Raw genomic sequence first — 10,806 nt, 5'->3', positions numbered from 1 at the left:
TTTGACCTGACAGTTGTTTAGCAGTTCTTTATCTAAAATCAAATCATAATGCTCCTTTTCCCTCATTTTCTGATTATCTGTTTATCCACCTTTCAATTTGCCAGATTTAAGAGACTCTGAGTTGCCCTTGAGAAACTTTTCAAGGATATTTTAAAATTGTATGCACATACATATGTATCCCTAAGTGTATGAATATATGTGTATGTGTTTTTATTTTTGTATAGGCCCTGATTTATATTCACAACCCACTGAGGAAAGCTGTGGCCTAGTGCATTTCACCTTTTAATTTTCTTATATGAGTGTTTGTCTGCATAACTTTGAAACTATCTTTCTTAGGAGCCAGAAGCACAATGTATTCATAGGTTGTACTTCATGCTGCAAACAAAGCAGACTCACTTTCACTGCCTGGCTTCAGAGTATGTTGCAAAGCATATTAAAATGTTTATGTAAGTGTGCATTTAAGGGTTATGGCATGTCTGGTTGGACACTTTTCTGCGTGGTGAGGTGGCTTGTGTGTGGTTTTAGCTCCTCAGAGACTTGTGCCCTGAGAGCTGCTGTGAGGCTTGGGCTGACTCAGCTGTACCCACATGCACGGAACAAATACATATGGTGAAAGGCAAACGTAATCTACTTTCCTTCCAGCATCTGGGAACGCTCTGCCTGGCTCCCTGAAGAACTTGGTGCAGATCTGCCCACCAGTGAAACAATGCCATTTCTCCTGTGGTGTGCTAACAGCTTCTCCTGGGTGCTGTCAAGGCACATCAGAGTGCATCACTTTGGCAAAGGAAATTCATTCATGACATTTTTCCAGGCTCTCTGGTGGCTGCTCTTTGGAATAATCCTACTTTGTCCCCCAGCACATTGCTCTGTCTTTAAAATTGGGCTGCTTGGACCCTGGAACTGTGACCCCTTCTTTTCCAAAGCCTTTCCCCATGTGGCTGCCAGGTTGGCTGTGGGACGAATAAGCAGAGACCCTTCACTAGATCTTGGCCACCGGCTGGATTACGTGATCCTGCAAGAAGAATGTGAGACACCAAGAGCTCTGATTAGATTTGTTGACTTTGGAAAGCTTTCCTCAGCTTTTATAGGCCCTCTGAACCCTGGCTTCTGTGAGGTGGCTGCACATTTGGGGGCAAACTGGAATAAAGCTATCTTCTCATGGATGTGCATCAATTACAAGCTGGATTCCACCACCCGCCATAATGCATTTGCAAGGACCCTGCCCTCTCCAATCCAAATTTTGCTCACAATAATGAAATATTTTAAGTGGGCTCATGTTGGCATCATTGCATCAAGTGAGGACATTTGGATGTACACAGCCAGGGAGTCAGCAACTGTGCTCAGGAACCATGGGCTACCTGTAGGCATTGTTACATCCGTGCATAAGGGAGAGAAAGGCATTGAGGACACTTGGAACAAGATTAAAGGAGTTAATAATATTAAAAGTAAGTGATTTGGGTCTCGTTCCTCTTTTTAATTTTTTTTTCCCCCCAGGGTAGGGCTTCATTGTTGCCTAATGGACATACTTTAGAGAATGAAAACTTAGAGATTTAAGTCAAGAAGAATTTTATCTCTGATCTTAATGTAGACAGGACTTCACATAATAGAATGCTGGGCATTTTGTATGTGATGAAGGTAGACCAAAATCCTCTACTACAATGTGAAATACTGGGTCCAGCTTGTCCAAAAATCATAATATTTTATAGATGGTTCTCTGTTCTTGGCTTGTGCAAAGAAGAGTTTATAGGAAGGTTTTATATTAATGGTGGTTTATATTGTGTAATATAAAAAATCTTGCTTTGATGCTGTGTCCTGTATTTCAGATCTCCCCATCAGACATTTGCCCCATGGCATTTTGCAAGAAAAGGCACAGACTTTGGGGCAGTCAGGCATGGACCAGATGTTTAAACACAACATAGTGTCCAGCCTAAAATCTGTATATTTGGTGGCAGGGTGAGCATGTGGATGTTGGGCACTGCTTACAGCTGTGGGGTGTTTGTCAGCTCAGGCACACACAGGAAAAGCTCAAGTCTTAGTCAATGACAGCAATGACCACAACTGCCCATTGTCTTGACCTGTGCCTCACTTCTGTCAAAACTTCTCTCCATTCCTTCTTTACAGCTCTAGAAATGGTTAGTACTCACAACCTCCTTTATTAGGTGTTACACATCTCTGGAGGTTGAACAAAACAGGTGTGACTCAGCTTCCTCAGCACACAACATCAGAATCTGACCAGATAAAGCAGCTCAGACAGCTCTTTTATTGGGGGGGAAAGAGCAATTTTGTGTTGAAAACCCCAAACAGATTACTAACCCTCTCCACTGTCCTTGTGTTCCAGTTATACTCCTGTGCATGCATTCTGTTCTTGTTGGAGGGCAGGAACAGGCTGCCCTACTCACAAAAGCTCTGGAAATGGGACTAGCAGATGGAAGATACATCTTTATTCCATATGACACTTTGCTGTACAGTCTCCCTTACCAAAACAACTCATTCAGTGTCTTTGATAACAACAGCAAGCTCCAGGAAGCTTATGATGCTGTGCTGACCATCACACTGGAGTCTGGAGAAAGGACTTTCTATGATGCATTCAGGGAAGCTAAAGAAAGTGGTGAAATAATCGGAGATTTGGAAGCCACACAGGTAAATATTCTTTCTCCTGGGCTATTATGGGACCTGTCAATAGGAAACATGAGCAACAGTTACAGAAGAAGTATGGGGAAGAGTCAACCCAGTCTGCACACTTTCATTTTGAGAAAAATACAGAGAAATTTCGATATGGTCTGCACTCATCTGGAAAGATCACATTTCCCAGATGTCTGCCAATATAACTCATTTAGTTCAACTGTAGGACCATGATGGGAATTCAAGAGAAAGGGGCTGTGTCTGAGGCTGTCAGATATGGTTTGCTAGCTGCAATGGACTTGAATTGAAGAGGTATCTCTTAAGGTGGATGAAGTCCATGGAGTTTGCAGGGAATCAAGATAAGATGTCTGAGAATTTGAGGGGATGAGACAGACTAAAGAAATATTGGATGCTTCTAGAGGGAAATGTTTAAGGCTATTGCTTTGCATTCTTCTTAGCACTATAGACAATGTTATTCTTTGTCAGCACAATTATCTAAAAGTCATTGTAGCCCATTAAAAACCAAATCAGCTTTTATCTTGAGGACATTTACAAGAGAATTGGTGAATCTTATACTGGTGAAGAGATACAGGATTCAGCTGAGCTATACTTCAGATGTCCCTATGACATTTCAAAAAATTACAAGTACTTTTAAGGCGCAATTTATCATATGTGCACAGATCTACTTTAGAAGGAGATGAATCATGTCTTGAAAGCATTAATTTATTTCCCTTCACTTTAATGAGAGCCCAGGTTAACTGAATTGAGTGTCAGGTTCTTCACTGCAGGTATCACCTGATCAATTAATCCCACAAATGTCAGATTCTGTGGCTCCCAAGAGCACTCCTCATTTTTCTCATAGGTCTATGTCTATAATATCTCTTCACCCACCAGCTGTGAATGACCACATGATTGCAAAAGTCACCATTTGTGTTAAAGTCTCCTAAATCAAGTCTGGCATGGAAAGGAGCAATGCAAACAGAAAAGGCTCTGTTACCCCACAGAACAAGTTTTCTGTGGCTCTGCTGTGGGATTTTTGTGTCTTAGGGACAGAGAAAACCAGTCCTTTGGGCATGACACTTTTCCTGTCTTGGCGTGGAACCTTTGACTTTGATCTCCTATTTGTAGAAGTTTTAGTGTAATATTTTGAGGAAGGATAAATTTGTGATAAATTTTAGCTAAACATCAGGCTCAGAATCTTGGCTTTTCCCATCATAATGCAATTTTGCATGGTTTTAAAAATATTTTGAAATTGCAGTTTGGGAATCCACCATAAGAAAAGACAGATACTCAAAGTCATGCACATATTGGGTCTACGTTCAACCTAACCTTCAAACCCATAACTCTGTGAGCCTTCATGTTCTGGTGTCTCAATATTTAAGTTCACAACTTAGCCAGGGGAAAAATATTTTTGCCACCAGTCTCAAACTGAAGGTTAGGAGCCGTTCATCCTCAATTCCCTCTGTGTTTTTAGGTTTCTCCACTCTTTGGAACAATCTATGATGCCATTTACTTCATGGCGATGGCTATGGACAGTGCACGGAGGAAAGGAGTCAGAGCCTCAGGAGCCAACATAGCTGAGCACACAAAAAACTTCAGCTTCTCTGGATTTAGTCACCAGGTAGAGACAGACAGCTCTGGGAAGAGGCTGGACAACTATGTGATACTGGACACAGATGGTCGTGGGAACCAGCTGCTCCCAACCCACCTGCTGGACATGTCTTCAGGCTCTGTGCTGTCCCTGGGCCAGGCCATCCACTTTCCCAATGAAATTCCACCCAAACCAGACTCCAGCTGTTGGTTTGACCCAGATGTTCTTTGCACTGAAGGTAAGAAAGGAAAAAGAAACCAAAAACAGGGTGAAATGGCATTGAGTTCATGCTTCTCATTTCTTTCATCTTTTCTCTCACTCCAAGTGATTATGCCTTTAAATTAGAACTCCCCAAACAGAAAAGTCTAAATTCAAGAATCGAATATAAAAATCATCAGTTAACAAACAGTCATCATGCTGTCTGCAATTGGAATCCTGTGCAGAGGTAACACCATTGATCCACAATACTCACTCATTGCTCGTTAGGTCATAGAATAATAGAACCATTATGGTTGGAAAAGACCTCTAGGATCATCAAACCTAACCCCTAACCTACCACTGCCAGGCCCAGCACTAAATATCATATCTACACAATTTTTCAACAATTCCAGAGCCATTAAATCCCACTACTCTCCTGGCCCAATAAGGTTGTTACCACTGTTACATGCTTGAAAGGGTTTTCTGGGTTTAACACTCACCACCACCTGCCACTATTAATAGTAACCATTATATAACAGAGGCTCCACCCAGCACTGTGTCTCTGCCCTTCTGGGGGACAGCACACTAAGAGGATTTGCCTTGAAGACAGCCTAAGACAGCTGCACAACACCAGATGTTCTCAGCCCCTTGCCTGCTTCTTTATCCGGGTAGCAATGAGGAGGGAAGGACCATCAGAGCTCACCTCATCCAGAGAAAATGATAATCATTGCTTAAAAGAATTTGAGTTATTATAGATAACAGAGGTAGTATTCAAAGGGGCAGAGATATCTGTGGTTTGTCAGACTGGGCACTGGGTTTAGCTCTTGTTTTAATTTGAGGCAACTGTGGTGCAGTTTTAAAGTTCACAGGGCAGATAACATCTCATGGCAGGGCACTTAACCTCCTCTTGACACATTTACTTATAATACTAAGCATTTACACCTATTGCTCCAGGATATGACTTAAACAGATGAAATCACCCACATCTGTGGAATATTTCATTCAGTAGCTGAGAAAACCCTTCTCCTCAGCTTAGCCATAACTGAGCTGACACATAAATCAGTGTCACTATGAAAACTAGAGATGTACTGATCTTATAGCAACTGGCAAGCAATAGAAAAGTATAATACTATCATATATCTAATTTTGCACTGCCTCTAGGAACAATGTAGCAATTTAGCATCTCATTGCAGTCTGTGGAAAAATCCCACTGATTTTTAGAGAGATCAGATTTTATGTTCATACCTTTACAAAAGCATAAAGCTCCAGGCATCTGTCAATTAAAGAGTAATTTATTATGATTTCTAGAATTTCAGAGACTGAACTTTATGGCTAGAATTAAATACAAGCCTCACTCTAGCTTTTGTATGAAGTTAGGCTTGGAGGGGTGTTGGATGTGAAGCTGTCAGGCTGCTGTGCTTCCTAACTCCAGGTTCACCAGGAGCAGAGCTGAGCTGACACAGACACACACACACACACTCAGCAGACACAGAGTCACTGGCAGAGTAATACACACAGGAGAGTTATGTCTTTACAGGCAGTACTACCACAACCAGCACTGCTGGGACAGCAGAAATGGCCTGGTGCTACTCTTTTGCACCTCATAATTAGGCTCCAAACTTGTTACCAGATCTCACAGCCTCCACTCCTGCAGACTCACACATGCATCCTCTGGTAGATGGTCCAGACCTGAATTCCCCCATAGCCATCCCTCAAACTCTTCAGTCTCTGCAGGAGCTGACCCCAGACTTGTGGTGTCTCACAAGGATTTACCTTCCCTGTTAGCTGGCTTGATGTTAAGTCTGTCAATATCATACACAGTCAGAGAGCACAGTTACCCAGGAAAAAAATGTGAATGAGGTTAAGAAGGTGGGAATGACTGCACTGATCAAGTGCAGGGTTTGCCTGGAAAAAATGCACAACATGGTTACATGTGACCAGCATCCCCATCCTCTCACATGCTGGAGCATTCCTGACCCATTCCATCTCTCCCTTTACCCGTGTTTGCACTTTTCCCTAAAGATCCTGTAAGAAATTTCATGTACTCCCACAGTTCCCTTAAAGCATCCTCTAATCACTTTAACTCAATCCCATAAGTTCCCTCAAGCATGCTGTAAGTTTGCTCTTTTGCATAAGCTCATAATTAGCTTACTTTCACTTCTGGTTAGTTGTGAAGTATAGTATGGGTTGGGAGGGACCTTTGAAGGCTGTGTATTCCAATCCCACACCTGACCAGATTGCTTAAAACCCCATGGAGCCTGATTTTGAGCACTTCCAGGGATGGGGCATCCACAGCTTCCATGGTCTGCCTTTTCCTGTGTATGTGTGAGGACAGTCAGGGCCTGGGGCCCTAGACTGAAGCAGTGAAATTTCAGTTAAAATGCTCTGTGTTTTCCCTGAAACAAAAAACTAAAATTCAAAAATGCCTTCAGCTTTCACTGGAAAGCTCTAGGTCTCAGTGCTTGCAGATGGGTGCCAGTGTAACAGAGTTGTGAACCTTTCGACAACCCAAATTTCTCCAAGTTTGTTTGCATTTATAGATCTCTGGATACAAACAGAATAAAATAGAAAAAATAGAAAGCAGAAGAGACAGACACAGCAAACAGCTCCCACTGGAATTTAGCTTATGCTGTCATGTCAGCTTCCCTTAGCTCTCTAGTAAACACACTCATCAGCAAAGTATCTGTCCCCAGTACTTTCTGCTGATGGATGTGTTGAGGAGAACATCAACCTGCTGCTGCTCCTCCTCTTCTCTTTTCAGCATTACAAATCTGCAGCAGAGAATGAAAGAGCCCAGATGGGTCATATGGTTTGGTACCATATGATAAAGATTTTTCAGCATTTCAATTCCTCAAGAGAAAAGGGCCAAATGTTAAAAAGTTATGAACTTTGAAGAAGCTTCTTGTAAAGCCTAATACTTCCCTGTGAGTCTATTTTTTTACTTGAAAAAGGCTATTTTTTCACTGATCTGGGGCTCTAAGTCTGGTTTAGAAAAAAAAACTGTACATGGAAATAAATAATTAGCATAGCTGAGGTCTTATGTGTTCCAAGTAAGTAAGTATTTGTGTATTTATAAATGAACATTGCATTAAAATTGTCTTCAAGCATTCTCTTGCCTGAATATTTGACTTTGTAATCCAGTGGCCTCATATTGATGTTGTTAATATTATCTGGCCTAAATCAAAATTATTTTCTAATTCACTGATTCTTTTCCCACTTTTGCACAGGGATTGAGCCTGCAGTCATTTTGTTGGGAATAATGCTGTTGTTCGCCCTGCTGTTGTGTGCTGTGGGCCTGGCTTCCCTCATCAGGTGAGAATTGCAACACGTATTTGAGTTGGTGCCACTTTTAGTTCTGTCTGAGGCTTGTGATTTAGCCAGCAGTTTAGACAGTGCACACATAGAATTTGCTCTTGGCTCTCCAGCCACATATCTCTTCACATTTGTGGTGTGTTGGCCCCAGCAGCATGCCAGGCATCCACCAAAAACTTTCTATCTCTCCCTTCCTCAGCTGGAGAGGGGAGAGAAAATACAACAAAAGGCTCATGGGTCAAATGGAGTCAGGAAGAGAAAATTCACCAATTACCACAATAGTCAAAATGGACTGGATGTGGGGAAATTAAATTTATTAGCAATCAAATCAGAGTAGGATAATCAGAAATAAAATCTTAAAAACCTTCTTCCCATCTGTCCCTTCTTCCCAGGCTTACCTTACTCCCAAATTCTCTACTTCCTCCTCACCAGTGGCAATGGGGCCAGGGAATGGGGTCTGCAGTCAGTTCATCCCACACATCCTCTGCTGCTCCTTCCTCCTAAGGGGAGGGACTCCTCACACCCTGTCCCTGCTCCAGGATTCTGTTGCTGGAGGTTTCTGAAGCATTAGGAAGATGGTCATCACTTTGGAAATGCAAAGGATGACATACAAACCGAAGACAGGAATCTGTTATGAGAAAATGAGGTTGAATCCAAGTATTTTTCTTAACCCAGATCATTCTTGCCTGGATTTTTGTCCTTAATATGATCATGTTTCCTATGCAACATGTGAGGCTGACCCTCTCTATTTTTTCCATGTACTAAAGAGAAAATAATTCCTCTGAAGAGAATTTGGAGCAAATATTTAGGATACATCTTTATTGTTAAGTTGATTCACTCCCTGTTTTGAACTGGGGTTCATTTCCCTGGTCATTCCCATTACATATATATATTGGTCTGGGCATGAGATATTTGAGGCAAAGGCAGTAGTCTTCTGGGGAAGGAATAACTCCTGTAATTGCATGTCACATCTGTGCCCCAACTCTATATCCAAGGTAGAAATGTGCCAGAATGGTTGGTTGGTCCAGGAGCTATGGATTGCTCTTGGCAAGGTCACTGTAGTCCCTGGAGTAGTTGGTCTCTAATTATTAATACCCATGAACTTAGAGTGAAAATAGTCTGAAATTAGAAGGCATATTTACTGAGCAGCAATGAGTTCAGCAGAGCAGAGTTCCTAGATTGTTCCCTCCAGCTTCGCCTCTCAATAATTCCCAGACATGTTTTGTCTCCATTCTTGACTCATCCTCCAAACCCAGATACAAGGCCACCCAGCAAGCAACACCCCAAACAGCTCCCCCACTTTCAGCCCACAGCTGCTTCTGAGAGAGCTGCAGACACTGATGAGGTTGCTTCCATCCACCCACTCTTTGAAGCCCTGCTCTGTTCCCTGGCCACCAGCCTCTACAATTAAGTAAATAAAAGACAGTCTTTCTGCCTACTCTATTTGCAAGCTCTTCCACAAGCACCAAGCTGTGCTTGGGAAGGCTTGGTCATGAGAAAAGATGTACGGCCATCTGCAAGGGAAGAAAAAGTCCAGCATGACTCAGATAATGATTTATATCAGGAAGGGGTATGTCTGGAACTAAATTTAAACCACTGCATGGTCTGAGTTGAAATGTGGAAGCTCTGGTCTTAGCTCTGTCAGGGATTGCTGCATGACCTTAAATGAGTCACTCCACTCTCTCTGCTTAGCTTTTGGCAGAGGGATGCTTTCCTCCCTGCTTAGGGAGAGGATGTGGTTTATCAAGCAAGGTTTTTCAGATGGACTTGTGAAAGGTACATAAGGGATGACTTTTTTTCATGAGGATGGGTTGGGTGGCTTGGGATAGTGTCTTTACAGAAATATTATAAAATGTCACTCTGAGTAAAGCCTGTGGTTATGTGGCCAAGGCTTCCTCTCATATTCAAGAAGCTGTCTGCGCTCTTCTAAAATGTCCAGAGTGATACATGGAGAGGAAAAGTGAATTGTGGTGATTTAGGGCTGTTTTATGTGGTGGTGTCTTTCTACAGTGGCATTAGCAAAATTCACCCTGATGTCAACCTCATGCAGGAAACACTTAGGAGAGTGTATATCAATCATCTGCTGTAATGTTAACAAAGTTCCTTAAGCAAAAGAAGTGACACTGAGGGCCGTGGGGGAGCTTTCCCTTCCCTTTTCTGCTCCTGGTTGGGGAGTTTTTGACTGTCCAATAGATACTGCTGCCTTGTGCTCAGTATTAGACCCTGATGTCCATTGAAAAATGGGATCAAAATGATGCAGTGTGATGTCATGTGTGCCATACTGCTCATCCCATGTAGCTTTTCTCTCTGTATAAACCAGTGACCACTACAAGGGCACATCTTGCTCTATGCTTCATAACTCACCATGCTAAAATATAGACACTCAGAGGGCATGTTTAGACAGTAACTTGTGTCCAAGCAGCTCTTATAAATTAACTACAGTTTCATTTCAGTCCCTAAGAAAGGCTGGTGTGCCTAAATTTGGTTTGCTCATGACCAGACCAGCTGGACTAATAAAACTTATTTTTGTCTCCTAATGGAGAATGATTTGGGATATGACAAATAAAAGCAAGCAAAACAAAGTATGCCTTACATGCACATCCAATTATTATTTGTAAACAGATTAAATCCAGTTGTCTATTTTGATAAGACCCTTTGAGATGATAGCTTTTGTTGCTATCCATGTTGAAATGGATAATTCATGACTTGGGATTTGAGTCCAAGCCAAGGCATTGTGATTTGTCCACTGCTTTCACCAACACCCATCCTCACTCTCCCACCATTCTAGGCCTTAAAAATCATCGAATTCCAAGCACTCTGCCATGGGCAAGGACACCTTCAACTACACCAGGCTGCTCAGAGCCCCATTCAACCTGGCTTTGAGCACTTCCATGGATAGGGCTGCCACAGCTTCTCTGGGAAACCTGTGCCTCAGCACTTTCACAGAAAATAATTGCTTACTAATATCTAATCTAAACCTGCATTCTTTCAGCTGGGAGCCATTCTCCCTTGTCCTGTCTCTCTATGCCCCTGTCAAAAGTCCTCTCCAGCTCTTTTGTAGCTCCTCTCCTTAGGCACTGGAA

General features: G+C 42.3%; 1 protein-coding gene across 1 annotated transcript in view; it reads left to right on the top strand.

Annotated features, from left to right (window-relative positions):
* Positions 1-706: 706 nt before the first annotated feature.
* Positions 707-10,806, top strand: part of GUCY2F (guanylate cyclase 2F, retinal) — a 36,499-nt gene continuing 26,399 nt past the window's right edge. Inside the window, exons 1-4 of the mRNA XM_056508725.1 lie at positions 707-1,445; positions 2,339-2,640; positions 4,097-4,451; positions 7,639-7,723. Coding sequence (XP_056364700.1) covers positions 707-1,445; positions 2,339-2,640; positions 4,097-4,451; positions 7,639-7,723 — 1,481 coding nt within the window. The remainder of the gene's footprint in view (positions 1,446-2,338; positions 2,641-4,096; positions 4,452-7,638; positions 7,724-10,806) is intronic.

Source organism: Oenanthe melanoleuca, chromosome 1 (genome assembly GCF_029582105.1).
Source record: "Oenanthe melanoleuca isolate GR-GAL-2019-014 chromosome 1, OMel1.0, whole genome shotgun sequence".
Classification (NCBI taxonomy): domain Eukaryota; kingdom Metazoa; phylum Chordata; class Aves; order Passeriformes; family Muscicapidae; genus Oenanthe; species Oenanthe melanoleuca.
This window is presented reverse-complemented; position numbering and strand designations above follow the sequence as displayed.